At 41.6% G+C, this 18,861-nt stretch overlaps 2 protein-coding genes and 1 long non-coding RNA gene across 3 annotated transcripts in view; 2 read left to right on the forward strand and 1 right to left on the reverse strand.

Annotated features, from left to right (window-relative positions):
- The window catches only part of LOC146519166 (uncharacterized), a 246,573-nt gene extending 240,124 nt beyond the window's left edge, over window positions 1–6,449 (forward strand). The window contains exon 2 of the long non-coding RNA XR_014874239.1: window positions 6,085–6,449. This is a non-coding gene — a long non-coding RNA (uncharacterized LOC146519166). The remainder of the gene's footprint in view (window positions 1–6,084) is intronic.
- Window positions 1–18,861, forward strand: part of cdk18 (cyclin dependent kinase 18) — a 637,630-nt gene that overhangs the window by 129,794 nt on the left and 488,975 nt on the right. The gene's annotated exons all lie outside the window — the stretch shown is intronic.
- On the reverse strand, window positions 9,455–18,614 carry LOC146519172 (uncharacterized). The gene is made up of 3 exons (XM_085160316.1): window positions 18,417–18,614; window positions 14,577–15,749; window positions 9,455–11,841 (listed from the first exon to the last, which is right to left on the reverse strand). The coding sequence occupies exons 2-3, from the start codon at window positions 15,680–15,682 to the stop codon at window positions 11,673–11,675; spliced, it is 1,275 nt and encodes a 424-aa protein (XP_085016442.1). The 5' UTR covers window positions 15,683–15,749; window positions 18,417–18,614; the 3' UTR covers window positions 9,455–11,672.

Here is an 18,861-nt window from a genome sequence, read left to right on the forward strand (position 1 = left end):
AAATTCACGCTGAGCTCACTTCCTTTGTCGTTATTTGTTTATTGCAGGTGTGTCAAAGTCATTGTAGTTAATTTATATATTATGTAGCTAAACAACAATAGTACTTTACTTACTTGTGATTTAAACAACTTCAGCCGTGGAAATGACGCGTTTCTACTCACAGTTCGCAGTACTGCTGGTATCCCCACAGCAGAAATCGCAAGGCAATTACATGAAAAAAGGGATTGTGTCCACTCAGTTTTTACACATACTTGTAGCCTTCACCAGCTCGTTTTGACTGTTGGTGTCACGTTATTGTTTTACCTAAAAGTTCCAAATAGCAGTGGGCTTCTTCTGTGTAGTAGTCAACATATTGCTCTTACAGATAATAACATAAGTCCAAATCAAATTTGATAAGAAATGAAAACAAACGTCTTATAACATTGAGTCTGTAATACAGACTTTTTTCACACAGCGCCATGTAGGTTTGGATTTTATCCTCTTAATAAACAGCTTCATGTAGAAGTGTTATCTTGTCTTATCTTTGTCTAATATTTACATTTGTTTGGTGATCTGAAACATTTAAGTGTGACAGACATACAAAAAAAAAAATCAGTGATTTTTCACATCACTGTATATTCCCTAGTTTCTTATGGAATTGTACTGCTGAGTGACATTGTAGTTCCTTTAGCTAATGCACTGCCAAGTAATTAAATCTAATAGCAAAAAAAAGTGAGAATGTGGAAGCAGAGTCATACTGTTCACAACTGCAGACTTAACCCCTACACAGTGTTCTCCTTATTACCTGCAGGGTACCAAAGTGGGTTTTTTCACTCTCTCTCTTACATATTTTCTGTTTAATACTTGGTCATTTGTTTGTTTTGTGCTACTACAAAATAAATAATCCCATTTGGGGACATTTAAGCTATTTGAGGCTCTAATCTTAATTTCAAGCTATTTTACAAAGATATAAGTTAAGGACTTTTCACTAAAATCTATATAAAAATATTATTTATTTCACAAGCTGAGAATAACTTCAAAGATTTAAAAACCCTGTGCCACTGGAACAATCTGCTTGAGTCTGTCACAACTGTAATTGCATTCAAATTCAAAATGAAAACTCTCAGAATAGTTACAATGTGTCTCTGATTTATGTTTGTGGGACTGTTTTAAAAAAACAAATAAATTGTTATTTGTGGAGTGGGTACTTTATCATCTGTTTAACACATATTGCGTAATAAAGTGTACCATTTAAATGGTTTCTTTATTCAAATCGAATTTCAATTAAAGACTACAATATAAGAGAGAGCAAGTACTTGGCAACAGTGGGGAGGAAGAACTTTACAGTGACATGCAGACACTGGCGTTGGGAAATTTTAATGGCCTATATTCCCTGGTCTATGAAATCTTCAGAGAGAGAGAGAGTGTGTGTCATTATATATACAGAGATGCAAACAGGAACCAGGACAACAGCAGCCCCCAAGAGTACCAAAGACAACTGTACGCCCATCCCAGCAGGAGAAGGAGGGGAGCGCCCATGGCCAAAGAGTCCCAGAGGACCGGAGGCAACAGGAAGTCGACCCCGCTAGAGGCTGATCACCCTGGTACGAGGGGGCAAATACTTTTTCGCAGCACTGCATGTATTTGACACATGGACTGGCTATTCACAGTCCATGTGTGCGGGCCTTCAACTGAGCCAGATGCAGATGATGTTAGGCAACAGAAAGAATGCTGATCAGCTGAAAAGTGGACATGAGCAGCAAAGGAAGTGACAGCAGAATTTACCAAGAAGAGGAAGTTGAAAAATAGATTATATAATAGAAAAGATTAAAAAAAGAAGCACAGAACGTTGCTGCTGTGGGCAGTTTTTCCTGTTTTTAACACTCAAATAAATATCCATGGTAGTCTGAACATAAGTCCTGCTGATCTACTCCAGCCATCTCTTTAAGAGTGGTCTGAAAAAGAGAAATTATCCATTGAGGTCAGAAGGGAGTGGCTTATTTGCAGCCAACAGGAAGTGAAATAAATCCTCATTACAACCAAGATATGCAAAACATCTCTGAACCCACGACATCTACAATCCTGAAGGAGATAGGCCACAGTGGAGAACATCAGGCCACGGTCACTCCTGTCAGCTAAGATCTAGAAACTGAGACAGTAATTCATACGGACTCTCACTCAACATTAAATTGCAGCCAGGGCTAAAGAATCTTGATTTTGGCAGACACAACATAAAGTACTCAATTCATCCAGCCTTGTATCAACAATTCAGGCAGCTGGTGGTGTAATGATGTGCAGGATATCTTCATGACGCACTCTGGGCTTCTTAGTACCAACTGAGCATCATTTAAGTACCACACCTGAGTATTGTTGCTGGCCATCCATTTATGACCACAGTGTATCAATCTTTTGGTGGCTGTTTCAGCAGGGTGGATGTCATCCACCCTGCTAAGGTTTGTGACATCATGTCACAAACTTTAGATTATCTTAAACTGGTTTCTTGAACATAACACTGAATTTAATGTACTCAAATAGCCCTTTGGGACGTGAGGACATGTGAGAATCACACATGTGAGCAATAGCACACATGTGATTCTATTATTATGCACCAAAACCTCTTATTGAATCTGTGCCATGAAGAACTAAGCCAATTATAGGTACAAGCAGATCCAGCCCAGTTCTAGCAAGATGTACCAAAAAAAGAGTTGATTGAGTCTAAATATTACAATTTAAATATATTTTGTGTGTATACAAATTATACAAAAAGCAATTTGTAAAAAAGAACCATGTTAAACGTCATTTTGGATTTTCCATCAACACAGAACATCATTAGCAACAAAAAACAATCTAACCTCCACGTGCAGAAGCTGCATGTTGTCAGATTAACCACCAAGTGGCAGAGTATGCTAACAGTCACAGTACCATCGGTGAGCCCTGTGCAGATTCTAGTCTTGTTATTGTGGACATTCATCTGTTATTATCTGATGTTGTCAGAAAGCAAACATACTGCTAAATGTAGCCTAACTGCATTAAAAAAAACTGAGAAAAAACAGGTTAGGTTATGTATTATTTAAAAAAAATGTTTTTAATAAAAAGGTAAAAAACAAAACAGCATTATGTTACTACACGAAAAAAATAGTCTGAGCTGTTGTATACACCTCAGGCTGGAGAGTGAGAGTACAGAATCAGACCCAACTGGCCCATTTAGCTAAAACAAAGCATTATTCAGACATAAATGCAAAGCAGTCGAAGACCAGAGGGTGATTATTTATAGAGTGGTGGAGCTGGATTGACTTGGCGGATGAGTGACTCATTCGCAGTTGAAGTAGAAATCTGCTCTATATGAATTGCCCTAATTAATATCTTGTGTAGGATTTCAATAACCTCATATTTCTGGATGCCAGAAAAAAGCTTGTCTGTCAGTGAGCGTCTAAGGTCTTTGAAGACATGACAAAATCAGTTGTAATGAGTTTTGTGTTTTATTTTTGGTCCCTGTCACATTAATCAGTTTGAACATCTAGATATCAGGAGTAAGACTGCTGAATACCACAGAAGCCTTACATTCTTTTAACATTTGGCACTGAAGCAAATCCAGCTTTTATTATTAAATATATTTTTGTCACTAGAGGGCAGTGGAAAACGCAAAGGTCTACAGTTGTTGTGGTAAATGGTCTTGTGCTTTTCTACCCCCAACTGAAAATTTTGCTACAAGCTTCATTCACCCAATCACACACCTTCGTGCTTTTAAGCACTTTGATGTAATTCAGTTTAATTTATATATTTACAAATTACAAGAACAGTTACCTCAAGGTGCTTTATATTGTAAGGTAAAAACCCTGCAATAAAACCCCAATAATCAGATGACCCCTATGAGAATTCACCTGGCAACAGTGGGAAGGAAAATCTCCCTTTTAACAGGAAGAAACCTCTGGCAGAACCAGGCTCAGGACAAAAGACATACTGTTCACACAGTCACATTTCAATGAATACATGGGAGGGGGGGGGGGGGGGGGGGCACTTTGAAATGTAGACTTGGGGAGCCGGGGATTGAACCACCGAACTTGGCAGACAACTCGATCTACCACCTGAGCCACAGCCAGGTGGTCTGTCATCTCTGTTTGTCTCACTGTAATAAAAGTAATTGCACACCACTGTGTTGGAATAGTCCAATCACAAGCCCCTAGTTGGGGTGCTGGTGAGTATTTGTGTATGTTCAGAGCAGCTGCCTGCTGCAAAAAGTAAGTAGATATGAGCTGTTAGAGAATCAAAACAGCAATGCTGAAAAGCAGGCTGTAAAACAAAAAACAATGTGCTTAAAGACACTAAAACAAGTTGCAGAGCTCAAGGGATACAATGATGAGAAATGTGTCACTGTAAAGAACATTTCATTACCCAAACTGAGAGGCTATAGGGGTTTTGCAGAAACACGACTGCTTACCACGTGACAAGGGTTCCCGTTTTAGCCGGAGCTATTGTGCTTGTGTCCAGTCACAGCCATCAGTGATGGCCCATCATGCACACCAGATGTGAGGATGTGCACCAGATGTGATTCATAAAAATAAGGTGCCGTTTGGTCCCAGTTGCATAATAAACTGGGTGACTGAAGCTCCTATTTTTGTCTTTTTTTTTTGCTTATTTTTCAAAGGAAATGCCCATGTGATTTCTGTTATCATTTACTGTATTTGTCCTGTATTGTTTCAGATTAAACTGAATATCAACACTGTATTGCATTTATATTGTAAGAATATGAACATACAGTTCCTATTTACACTATTCCTAGCTGACTGTGCATTGTACTTCTGGCAGGCCAGAGTGTCCTTTTTTTGATAGTTAAGATTTGGCAACCCTACATGTGTCATTAACTTGCACTTAAGCAAATTGTCAAGCAACTGAAAATTACTAGTTCTGCATATGAACCTCTTCCGTCTCGAATTGTGAAGGACAGCTTTGATGTAATTGGGCCCAGTATTCTATTTTTAATGAACTCATCATTGTCTTCTGGCTATGTTCCCTCTGTTTTTAAACATGCTATAGTGCAACCTGTTCTTAAAAAAAGGTGTCTTGATCATTGTGATTTCGTTAATTATAGGCCGATATCCAAACTTCCGTTCCTCTCCAAAATCCTACAAAAGATAGTTCTCTCACAACTCCAGGCTTACCTGGATGCATATGACATCTGTGATAAATTTCAAGCTGGTTTTAAACCATGCCACAGCACTGAAACAGCTTTGCTGAGAGTCCTTAATGATCTTCTCTTAATTACTGATTCAGAGCATTCTGCTGTATTAGTGTTATTGGATTTGTCCTCAGCCTTTGACATGGTTGACCATAATATTTTATTAACAAGGTTAGAATGCACTGTGGGCATTCGGGGTGAAGCCCTTAATTGGTTCAAACCTTTTGAACAAGTCTTTCTCCGTTACCTTGGGTACTTATTCTTCCTCAACTGCATCCTTATGCTGTGGTGTGCCCCAAGGCTCTGTGCTTGGCCCTATGTTATTCTCATTATATATGCTCCCCCTAGGCTTAATCTTTGAAAAATATAACATTTCTTATCACCTCTATGCCGATGATATACAGATTTATTTTCAATTAGAGGATGACGACATTGCTTTTTCATTGCACTGCTTCCTCGAGTGCATGAGAGAAGTCAGAGAATGGCTTTCAGACAATTCCCTTATCCTGAACGAAAAGAAAACGGAGATTGTGGTGTTTGGCAACCATATCCCTAGGGGCCTATTAGCTGATACCTTTGGTTCCTTTGCTACTTCTTTCTCAGACTCAGTTAGTGACCTAGGGGTTCTGCTAGACAGCTCTTTCAAATTTAATAAACAAGTGTCTTCAGTAATCAAATCTAGCTTTTACCAGCTGCGCCTTATTGCTAAGGCTAAGCACTATGTCCCTCACAAAGATCTTGAAAAGCTCATTCATGCTTTTGTGACTTCTAGATTGGATTACTGCAACTCCCTCTACTTTGGTCTTCACTCCGCTCTCCTTCATAGACTTCAGCTTGTCCAGAATGCTGCGGCTCGCCTCCTGACTGGCACTAGAAAGCATGCCTCTATCACCCCAGTTCTTACTGATTTGCATTGGTTACCCATAAAGCATCGCATCGAATTTAAAATATTGTTGCTCACCTTTAAAATTATAAATAATTTAGCCCCTCGTTATCGTGCAGATCTTCTTAGTCTATATGTCCCTGGGCGAGCCCTCAGGTCTTCAGCCCAATTACTCCTGGCTCAGCCTAGATCTAGACTTAAATCTAGGGGTGACCGTGCTTTTGCCCTGGTTGCACCGAATCTGTGGAACAACCTTCCTATCGCTATCCGTGCGTCAGACTCCGTTTTATCTTTTAAATCCCGTTTAAAAACTCATTTATTCAACATAGCTTTTCCATCTAGTTAGCGTCCCTGTTTTATATTTGGTTCAATTTCTTATTTATGTACTTTATCTTTTAGCTATATCTGTTCTTAGTAACTTTGTTCTTATATTCCCTTTTATTGTTGTATAATTAGTGCCCTTAACCTGATGACATATGTGGTACCTTGTTAATAGTCTTTTATTTATTGTCTTAATTTTCCTGTTTTTATTGTAAAGCACTTTGGTGTACCACTGGTCTTTTAAATGTGCTATACAAATAAAGTTGTATTGTATTGTATTGTCGGCCATTTTGGATGTGTAATAATCCTGAAATACGGTTTACTAAACATAGTAAACATATACTCTGTTGGAGGAAGTACATTTTCTTGACAAGCATCTTGCTTGTTATTTGGAAAAACTCGGCAAGGCATATGGATAGCCATAATTTTCCATCAGGGTGTTCTGCTGTTAGCTCCTGTTCACCGGTATTCACGGCTGTTTTTGAAATGGATTTGACGCTGGCAGACTCGTACTTAGCAAATAAACTCTTCTGATGTGAAAGTGAAATCAAACTGTTAATCAGAGGGAAATTAAGTTTTAGGATGCTAGAGGCTAATGTTAGCTTGCATGACTAGCTTGTTACATTGTCGGATGCTAGAGGCTAATGTTAGCTTGCATGACTAGCTTGCATGGTTAGCTTGTTACGTTGTCGTTTAGCCATCTCTTGTTACCTGTCCAGAGACGGGAGGGTCACATCTGCTGACAATAACTCATTGCAGTAATATCAAGATTAAATAATTATGTTCATATGAGACTTCTTATGTTAGAACCCTAACGTTAGTTCAGGAGGAAGAGGATGAAATGGAGATGAGAAGGCGAGAATTGTGCTGGAGGAGGCAGATGAAGAAGAAATAATGAAAATATAAATGTAAAAATTTTAAATGGTACATATTGTTTGAAACAGATACTGGTTATTTAAAAAATTCAACTAACCCATAATTAATACCCATAAACCCATAAAATTCAACTAATACATAATTAATATTTAATAAAAAATACTGTTATACTATTTATCTGATGCCTTTATTCATTAATTTGTTTTTTTTCCGTATTCTTCTATCTAAAAAACCTGAAACTGATAAAAAAAAGATTTTCCCTCTGTCCTTGATTGTCCTTGATGATTACTGCACCTAACCCCGCAGCATGTAGGCGTTGTGAGGGAAAAATAGTGATAATTTCTACGTAAACACCGGATTAGTGATGATTACGTCCAACATGGCAGACAGGTCTTGAGTGACGTGCGCATGACGTCCTCCGTATGTAACGCCTCTGTATGATTTCAGAATCTGCAAAACGTATTATTAATATCACAATTGAAATTATCCTTATTACCTAGGTTTGATTAGTTAGCTGCATATTGTTTGTAGTATTCAGATCACTGACTTTCACTTGTGATGTCTATTTTTCACACATCCTCTTAAATTACACAGCTGTGTTTTTATCCCAACATGGATTCTATTTAGTTTCCACCTAGGCTGGGTGATGAATGAAAGAAGCTAAGAAGGAATAAAAGGAGTAGTCTTCAACAAAGTTTCTTGTTAACAGTCACAAAGAATTGCTGCAGGCAATCTATTGAGATAAACACAAAGCCTTCGTCTGTGTTCTTCAGCTTTATGTTCTGGTCCCATTTACTGATCATAATAAATCTATAGCTTTTTAAAGGCCATACTGTTCTGTTTTAAAGAGCAGTGCAGCGCTTTGTCCTACAGTAACCTCTGGTCATGACTGTTGTCGACTACTCTTATTACATTACAGCTTGTGGCCACATTTCATTTCTAACAGGAAACTCCCTCCTTGCTTCTCTCCTCCTGTTCAGCCCTACATTCTTGCCAGATGCCTGCCTACAGTTTAGGAATCAAAACAGGACTCAGATGATCAGCATTTTTATGACGGCGTATTCAGGCCACATTAGCAAAAGTGTCCAAGAGCAGAGCAGGAAAGGAGGAAACTGTTTTTTTTGCTTTGAAGCTGGTCCCAGTTCCTTCCAGGTGTTCCCCTCCCATTCCTCATGCAGTCAAGCACAGCTAGAAAACACTGACAGCCAAAACATGATATGTGGAGAGAGCTGTAGCTTCCTCTTAGCTTTGTAGATTACCAAAGTGAGAGGTGGTGCAGCAGGCAGCAGGATTCAGAGTACTGGAAAGTAATTACAGGATTGAAACCTGCCTGCTGCTTTTTTTAAAAGCCAGATTTGCTGTGCTGTAATCCCTGCTGTCATTTAGCACTGCAGGAAATTCAGATTGCTGTCACTTCTATGAGACAGTCTCTGGTATTATCAGAGAGCAGGTGACTACAGAGAAATGAAAGGAGAGAAGCTGGTAAATTTGCCTGCCAGTACCGCAAAGCTGTCGATATTTGAAGATTCATGTTTCTTTCTTTCAAGATTTGATGGGGAATGTTGTACATCTGTTACTCTCCTTTTTCAATCACTGTTTCTGCATGTGTATTTTTTATATCGATGCTAATGTTTCCTTGGACTTGACAATTTTTTGCTGTGTTTCTTTTGATGTGAATCAATGAATGTTAGACGAGTCAAAAGGAGTCTACTCGTAACAGACATTTGCATGGACACCGAACACAAAGTGAAATTAGCATTCAATTTGACATGTGAGCGTAGAAAAGGTGAATTAAAGTCAAACTTGTTTCCTATTTACTTATTTGTCTTCAACAAGAACATAAAAAGTCTCATTTAGTGCCAGTAAATAGATATATCAGACTATTCATGTAAGCTAGGACCCAAAACAAAAACCCCAAGAAGACAGCTCCAAATAGCCCCTTAGCTTTTTTAAGAAACCTTTGTTTCCCACAGTGCATTCGAAACTATCACTAAGAACAGTACTCAAGATTTCTGGTTTCTGTACACTGTACACAGATATTTCACACTATAAGCTTGTTATAAAAAGGCTGAGTGTGAACAAAAATACTTTCACACCATTTCTATACTTGTTATTTTCTCACATGCTGGTACATTGTCACTGTAAACCTCGTAGCAAATGTTGATCTATGTCTGCCTAACAAGCATTGCTAGAATAACAACATGGCAAAAGGATTAGTGTTTTTCTTTTTTCTTTTTTTTAATTTTATTTCTGCAAATAGGAAAATAGCATTTCTGGTATTCAAAAAAAACAAACAAACAAAAACAAAACGAAAAGAAAATATCGCCTGTGCTCAGGCATCACAGAGAGAGAGAATTGGATGATGATGATTAGGGAATACAGGTCTGGATGTAGGTCAGTAGAAGCAGCCTGGGGAGGCTCAGACACAAAGACAGCACTGGTTCAGACAGATAAACACGTCTGCCCGTCTGTTTCTACGCTACAGAGCATGGCTGCTTGGAAAGAATGAAACCTAGGGTTTCCAGAATGCTAAGAATCACAGATATAAGAACGATTGCAGTGTAAATAAGTGCTCTAATTTTGTGCTTATCCATAAGCACCAGTGTCGCTCCAGCTAAAGTTAAGACTGCCGGTAGCCTGCAGTTTGTAGTTATAAGTGGCTGTTCAACAGAGATCATCCAGCTATGTGAGGTGTTACGCTTGTAATTACAGCCTATTTTGTGAAGCACCGGTAGGTTAACAAGCACCACAACGTTGAGATCAAATAACACGCGGTAATACCGACCGCCACGGGCAGTTGAACCTTCCTTACAAAAATTGCTTCACTATTTTTTTTTTCGCATTTTGCTGTTCCAGTGCATTTTATGGAACTGCCATAAGAGCAGGAGTGTTTTCTGACTGTTTCTCACTTTTCACTAGCACAAGTGCACTTGAGACCAGCAGACTCAGCTTAATGGTTTATGTGAACGGGTAGAGCGGGACTCCAAATCCCAGAGTGTAATCAGTCCGACATTCCACAGACTGATCGCGCTACAATCAAACTCACATAACAGACTGAAAAACCTCTCCAGGAACACCACTGAATAGCTTAATGCGCTGATTGAAAATCCTTGGATTTCAAAACAAACAAACATCTATATAAAGGCTACAAGCTGTACAAGTCATCTGTGTCCTTAATATTCAGTACACATTATATTGAATATGCTAATACAAATGATTGGATAGATGTTAGCTGCCTTTCCAGCTATTCATACTATTAGCTTTTCTTGCTGCTATAACCAAAAAAATAAACGTTTACAGTAAGTGCTACTGTAAATTAAAAAAAAGAGCTTGTTTCACATCACTGTTGCACCTTATAGGCCCATAACTACTTTGTGTGTGTGTGTGTGTGCGTGTATGTTTTTTAAGCCACATCAGTGGGCTGCACAATGATTTCCAGAGAACGAAGAGCTTATAAACCGTATAAACGAAGGTGTCATTTCCATCCTCCCGCAGAGGGCCAGAACAGGGATTTCAGGTTTGGCAACCCCGTGTTCAGAGTCACAGTTAAATAAGAGCAGTCATATGATAACAGCAGGCTCAACAGAGGTTTTGTGAGATGGACAAAGGCATCGATAAAGAGATTAGGACATACTGGGACCGAGAAAAGGCATACAGGTCCAAAGCATTTTGGATCACGACTGGATGAATGCGATCAAGGCCAGAGGTGCGGTCCAGAAAACAGTGAGTTTTGCTCAACTTGGCCAAATTATCAGGGACACCACCAGTTCAATACGACTAAACTATCTCTGCTGTGAGGAGCCTCGGCATCACTCTTTCAGAAGAATTCAGAAATTGGGAGCGGGTTTCCGAACTCTCTCGCGAGCATCGCGTTAACGATTAGAACACATAAGTGCAACAACGGAAGCTTCATCTGAACCATTTGAACCCTGAAGTTTACCTTTGAGGAAGCAAATCGATTGCAAAAGTAGAAAAAAAAAAATTCTATAATTACAGATGCTCCCATTACTGGTTAGCACTCGACTTCCCACAGCACCTGGCAGCTTGGTAACTGGAGCAGTGGGGCACGCAGTGGTTACAAGAGGAGCCCTTATAAGAATGTCTGCTGCTCTGCATTCTGCGACGCATGAGTGCACAAAGGCCAGGAAATCCACTTTGAGCTGACTTTTTCCTGAGGTGGCTGCTAGCTCGGTACAATATGAGCAGCTCACGAGGAGCACTGAAGGTAAAACAGAGGGGAGGAAGAGACGGGACAGAAACTTTGAAGTGAAACGGCAGCCAACTCCCGAGATTCTTCTGAAAGTCCAGCTCGTAAAGCACCAAAAGTCCTGAGGAGGCCCGGACCCTCACCGCGCTGCCCAAATCGAAGCTGGGCAAGGGAGGCACGGCAGGTGTGGGTGGGTGGATGCTGGGCAGGGGTCAGGTCAGCTGAGGGTATCACACAGTGGCTCTGATAATCCTGCTGGGCCTGGAGCTGCGGTGGACCTTTGTGTGTTTGGAGAGGTGGTCGCTGCGGGCAAACTTCTTCTCACACAGCGAGCACTCGTAAGGCTTGACGCCCGAGTGAGAGCGGCGGTGACGAGACAGTTCGTCGGAGCGGGAGAACCTGGAGACAAGAGCAGAGGGGTGGTGTTATCCACAGCTAGAAGGAGGTTTAGAGACACACCAGCTAATAGGGGTGGGGGAAAAAATTGATACTGTGTAGTATGGTGATATTTTGTTTGCTAATAATGTATCGATACAGGGACAGCAGAAATCGATATTTTGTTACAAAAAAAGGTTTTGTGGAATGGAACAGGCTCTTTTCTGAGCAAGAATCCTGACATTCCTTCACTGTCCAAATGTGTTTAACTTGTTTTTGGCAGCAATAAACATGACAGTTTACTTATTTTAATTTAAGACATGTTTTATTTTAATTAAGTTTAAAACTTTTTTATTTAATGTAAAATTATATTTTGTTTTAATTTACTTTCAAATTCTTCAGTTGCTGAAGGGGCTGCATAGTTTTCATAAACTGCATAGTTCAGAATAGCTATAATTGTACCAGATGGTTGTTCAGTTAAGTTGGACTAGACTGTAATACAAACCGTTCAGTTTGTCAACAATAAAACTGAAATGAGAGAAAGACTGAGTGTGAGACTTTGATATTAGATAAAATGAATATTGATAAAGTTTACCTTTATGTACAGAATCTGAATATCACAAAATATTTTTAAAAATTGCAATAATATCGTATCGTGCGTTAAGTATTGTGACAATATCGTATCGTGGGATGTATGGTGATCCCCACCTCTACCAGCTAACATATCCATTAATCGGGACATACCAAATCCCTTCCTCCCAATGATGGATAAGATTACACAAATTAATATTGGATTTATTATATGAATCAAATCTATTCTCATGCTTTGCAGTTAAAGATGAGATATTTGTAGAACTTCTGCCAGCAGATCTCCTGTGTGAGGTACAGTAAAGGTTCAGGAACTTCTGGGGCCGAGCGTGCTGATTGGCCAAATGTTTTTGTGCTTTTGTACGTTTTTTTTTAAAAACCTGCAGGTCATGTTTAGCATTCACAGAATAAAAGTGGGAACTGTGGCATAAAGAGAAGGATTTATCTTGTAATTGCTCACAGTCTGTCATTTAGCCCTGTAACAGAGAGAGTAGAACAGCTAAGAAGTGACTATTATCTTCACAGAGCTTCAAACTGAGATAAGGAGTTAAAACAAGTCCCTTTGGAAGTCCCTGACATCAATCCTCAAAACTAAAAGGCATTAAAAGTCTTTAATGACACAAACGTAATCACCGTTCCTTATTAAGACTGAATAAGCTGGCGATGGGTAACAGGAGACTGAGAGGCTGAAATCAATATTTAGCAGATGAAAATGAGAAAATGATCATATGAAACAGTTTCCGCACGTTACAAATTATTCTTTATTAATATGAAGCACTCCAGTGCGTTAACAGCCCTGGAAAAATCTGATTTTTTTACCTCACCAATCATTTAAGGCACCGCTTCAGCAGCTGAGGAAGGCCTTGTGCAGACACTGTAGCACAGGCTCAAACACCCCTCTCTCTTCATATCAGTGAGACCACCCGGGGAGACCAACGTTTTATGTTTAATAGCTACCATCTCAGTCTCATCGGTGATCATCATCACATCTAAAACACACAATATCATAATAATGTATGTATGATCCCTATCTTACAGTTAACTGAACTGAATGGTGACCTTACAGCTGCGTTCACCATGCGCATGCTTGTTGACGTTTCGTGCACATTTGGTATGTTCATCTATTTTGTTGATATTCTACTTTTGTTAACGGTTTTTATCTTCGACGAAATAAGCCAGTGTAAAAATGCTGAAAAGTGCAGCAGAGCAGGCGACATCAACACTATGATAAGATCCCGAAGGCTGGGTGAGCATAATCACATCATGAGACACTTTCTGAAGCAACCAGCTGGGTATTAAATCCTCAATATCTATTTGATTATTTACGTTATTCATATTATTTTGATGTATTCCAAATTTCAAATAGTTTCATTGTTCATAATAAATTTGTTACATTTTTACTAAACTACATGCAGGTCTTTGCTAGCCTTTTAGATTTTTTCGTCAAGACGTCAAGATGAACGTAATAAAAATAAAGAATCTAACATCAAGTTGTTTTGAAGAATACTTGAATCTCATAAACTCATGAGCTAAACATTTACTAAGGCCACAGATCAAGTGTCATTTTGCTGTAGGCTTCGATATAATCGGACTTCATTTTGCAGCCAGAGGTGCTGCCCCCTACTGACTGTTAGAAGGAAAGCAGGTTTTAGCCACCTCAATACTGGCTTCACTTCCCAGAACTGGAAGCTTCGCACATCTTTTAAGTAAACTGTTTTTACATGAAGGTATTCATATAAAGTTATGCTAACTTATGTGCATAATATTGTCAATTAACAAAATAGCTGTGACAATTGACTGCTGATTGCTATCAAACCTTTGGAGCCAAAGGGAAAAAACACTAGACAAAAAGCACTTCTAGACACAAAGCTTAATGGGTTGTTAACCAGGAAGATGCTTTGTTAAACACGTACAGTATAACCGAGATGGAAACTGAAATTCTTTGTTGCTATGAAAGTATTCTGTGGATGCAAAACAAACCCTTGTGAATAAAGGAGCAGCTGAAATTGTTTATTCTTCTTCCGTTTCCTCATGTTATAATAAACGCACCGCGGCGTGTTTGTGCAGGGTCTGTTGCTCTAACTAGTCTTGCTGGATCAGGCCATCTGCTTAAAACCCCTAAAACCTCATCTTAACTGTTAAACCTGCTACAGTCTGCATCACGTTCGTACCTCCATCCACACTCGGGCCAGCTACACGTGTAGGGTTTCTCTCCTGTGTGACGGCGGAAGTGAGCTTTCAGGTGGCTGCTTTTGGTGTACATCTTCCCACAGCCTGGGTGGGAGCACTTGTGGACCCTTTCAGTTGGTGGCACCCTCGTCATCCGAGGAGCCATTGCTTTTAGCACACCGCCTCCATGGCCCCCGACCCCAGTCAAGCCTGTGATCTCCAGAGTCCTCATAGTGATTGGCAGAGGGGCGATCTTTACATACTTCTGGTCAGTTGGCTTGTTATCACCACTGTTTAGTGATAACAGAGTGGTGTGGGTGGAGGGCACCTGGGGAGCCAGCAGGGTTACATTTTGTCCTGTAGCACCTTGAAGCCCCATGACCACATGGGTGAGCAAAATCCCACTTTGGGCCCCTGCAGGAGAGCCTGCTGGATTCTGGGCCGGGGCCAACGGAAGAGGCTGGAGTTGGAGCACCAAAGGAGCACCCAGGAGCACTGGTGGGGACAAGGTGGGTGGTGAGGGGTTAACTTGGGCACAAGAAGAAGGGTCAGCTGGAATGGGGCTATTTCTCCCGCCTTGAGTGGCATCTGAGCTAGACGTGCATTGGGAGGCATCAGTCTTTGGATCATTGATAGTCTCTGAGGAAGCAACCGGGAGAGCGGAGGCAGGTGGAGGGTCAGCAGAGCTGCATGGTTGAGGGGAGGCCTCCTCCTTTGGAACAACCATCCCATCTTTGACGATTTCCATTTTTTCCCTCAAAAACTCTTCGATGTCCTCCAAGGTTGGGGAGAACGGGGAACAGGGGTGGAACGAGAATTCAGGCAGCTTAGGCTCCTGACTGGCAGCTTCCCCTTCTGCCAATTCTCCCAAGAAAATATGGAGACGCTTTTCTCCATCCTCATCCTCCTCCTCTTCTTCATCTTCCTCATCCTCTCCTGGGCTGGAGCTGTGCAGAACCTCCACTTCCCTGGCTTCTGGGCTGTTGCAGGAGGCCGAACTGCCCCCCTGGCTGCGGTCTCCGTCCCCGAGGTCAAGGGAGAAGAGGCTGCTGCTGTCCCTGAACAGGTCATTTTCCAAACTCAGCATTCTGCTGCTGAGAGACACCATTGATCCTGTCCGAACGCTGCAGAAGGGATGTAGAGGAAACTCGATCCAGAAGAGGAGACACAAAGACCTGCAAAGGCAGCAGTGAGACCAGATTTTATTACCCAGCAAAAAGTAAAAAGGCAGGAGGGCCTCAATGACTCGCTTATTGACTTCAAAATAAATATAGTCGATGCATTTGGCAACAAAAACATTAAACTCCTTCAGTTTAGTTATATTGTAAACTCTGATTATGTCAGAGGGTTAAAACTAATACTGGAACACAGAAAAAGAAATGAGCAAATACTCTAATGATGCGCTGAATTAGACAAAGACTCATATATCAGTCAACCAGATCACACACATATCTGTATAAACGTACCAGGTGGTCCAATATCGATAATATCTAGAAAAACATATGAAGGGTAGTTGGGGTAATGGCATCATTTAAAATTTCTCTTTTAACCCTGGAGAACCCATGGGGTCAGAGCCGACCCCATGGGTTTCTAAGGACACCATGGGGTCAAATTTGACCCCTGGATGTCCTTAGAAACCCATGGGGTCGGCTCTGACCCCATGGGTTCTCCAGGGTTAATACTGGATGTCCATACATATAACAAGTTTTGGCAGATGAGTGCATGGCATCCTCTCAGTCACACTGTTGCAAAACTCTTCATGCATAGCAGCATATTAGGACCCTGGCGGACAGCTAGGGTCCCCCCCCCCCCCCCGAGTCAACACACTGTTGGAGTTTACCGATCTATCTTATTAGCAGTTTCTAGACATATAAGAGGTTTGAAAAATCTCTGTGGTGATATTTTATGACTTTATACTTTTTTAACAAATGTCCTGGGGTTGAGCTGAATGATTTGCTGCTGCACACAAACAAGGTTAAACATGACTCGGTGCTCTCCCGCTGGTACATGCATACTTTCTGGGCAGTTTATTTCCTGCTTCTGTGAAGAGAAAAGTAAGAATGTACGAGCAGGAGCGTGAGAATTCCTTTGTGGTGCAATGCAGAGTCTACTCCCAGTTAGTGCAAGTCTCTGGTCCTCACTTGGATAAATAAATACTTTGAGCTCTAATATAACGTTAAACAAGTCCGGTACTAAATGTGGACTCTGACAAAGGGCCCCGTCGGGCACACTGCTACAGCATCAGGGCACAACAAATCTGACTGTCATTGTACTTCAGCAAGGTTACCACCTTTCAACTATCCACTCGAGTGAGAATGTGGGAACCCCGGGGGGGTGGGGGTGGGTGTTTAGTCATTGGGGTTGAGGCGGCCCTTTAAATAGAGGCACTGCTGTACATTTACAGTATTACTAAGTATCAATACCAAATTTTCAGACAGTTGATTGCTCATAAAAGCGTTTTATTTACTCAATGAATGCCACACACTGGAGATCCTGTTCCTGTGTGAGGATAACTCATCTAACCACAGCAGCTTATGACACAACTACAACATTTTTATTGTCACCGGGCTATTTCCTGCCCAGTTATTTTAGTGACTAACAAACATGTCTGTTTATACTGCTTAGAATAATCCATGTAAGGCTACATGTTGCATTTTAGTTAAATTTATTTATTTATTTAGAAGCATGCCAATAATAAACCACAATAAACCTGTGGCTCCACTTTGTCGCCTTGGAGATGCACATATGGGTCTTATGGAGATCCAACAGCAAGAAGCAAAAGGGCTGGCTACCAGGGGTGCCACCAATGGGGGTGCTGGGGGGGGCACTGGCCACCCCCTCAAAATTTGCTGGTCTCCCCAGTGGCTTCCCATTACAAGACTGTCCTATGTTGGTAATTCTAATAAACGTGAGCACAAGAGAGAGGACGCCACCCTCTTATTTGATTTTCATATGTACCTATTTTCTAACTAGGCATAGTATTCTTCTCTTTTTCCCCATATTTTTCAAGTAACCTATGTTTGACAACAACATAATAAAATTGGAAATTATATTTTTGGTGTGCCCCCATATGGCGACCCCTATGAAAAAATTCTGGCGGCCGTCTGCTGTCGAACCAGGGTTCACATGGACTCAGGCCTCTTCTTTAACGCTACACCACAGGTGCCCTGTAACCACAGGCTGGCTTTTATTTTGTGTGCTTTTGCAGCTTTTATTTTTTAGAGTCATTTCCTAAGCTGCAGTGCATTTGACCTCTCACGTCCATCGCAGTGTTGGTGCTGAAACACAGAAAAAGCCTGCTGTGAACGCTAAACAGTGTAAGAAACAGCAACCCTGTCTAGAGTTAAGCAACAAGTGCTGGGACCCCAAAACGCATCGGGACTCAGATTTAATCCGATAGAGGGTCCCCGGGAGTGCGTTTACATCCCCTCACATGTCCGCAGCCCTTATGTTTAAAGCCAGCGTCCTGATCACAATAGCTCCGTGTGCTTATGTAAAGGCTGTTTGTGGGTGCTGTCAGAGGGCACATGTGGCAGCAGGGCCTCGCTGCTCGCGCAGAGCACGGCCGCTTGCGCAGGGTAAACAAGGGCCGCACAGACGCGCCCACAAACACGCCAGAGAGTGCGAGCGTCGGATCACCGAGAGAGAAAAGATGGAAAATCCACGGCCCGACTGCTTGAGAAACGAGCGAGCGCTCCTCCGACAGCATGGCAGTACAACTGTGCCCACGCAGACATCCACGAGCCTCAAGTTCGCCTGGGTCATAAAAACTGCTCTATTTATACTCCTCGGTCTTTCCGGAGGAGTCGAGCGGCGCGATCCCGGCGGCTGCTTCGACCTACCGTGCTTCAGAGCGCGGAGAGTGTTCGCGGAGGTGGCGGAGTCCACGGCTCTCCGTGTTTCGCCTTTATTTCTTGTCTCCGTCGTGTTATTGTCGTCGCGCACTCGCGTCCCGTCTTTGCCACGGGTCCATGTTGGCATTTCTTTTCCCAGCGTCACGTGACGGCATCGCTGCACAACTCGGAGGCACGGGTCCCTTTCCGCGCCTTTGATTGGACCAGCGCCGCGGAGGCTCGCCCAAAAAGGAACGCGCTGATTGGCTGCCGCTCAATAAATTCTGACTACCATGTGTTGTTAGAGGGGAAGCTTTGCTGTTTTAACAGGATGCACCGTAGCCAGCAGATGTGCGGGGAAGGAGGTGGGAGTGGGGGTGACGGATACACTGATAAGAGGTCAAGATTAACCTGGGCCATCAGACCAACCTGCAGTTACTGCTGGAGATAACGC

The sequence above is a fragment of the Neolamprologus multifasciatus genome, chromosome 5 (genome assembly GCF_963576455.1).
Source record: "Neolamprologus multifasciatus chromosome 5, fNeoMul1.2, whole genome shotgun sequence".
Taxonomy (NCBI): domain Eukaryota; kingdom Metazoa; phylum Chordata; class Actinopteri; order Cichliformes; family Cichlidae; genus Neolamprologus; species Neolamprologus multifasciatus.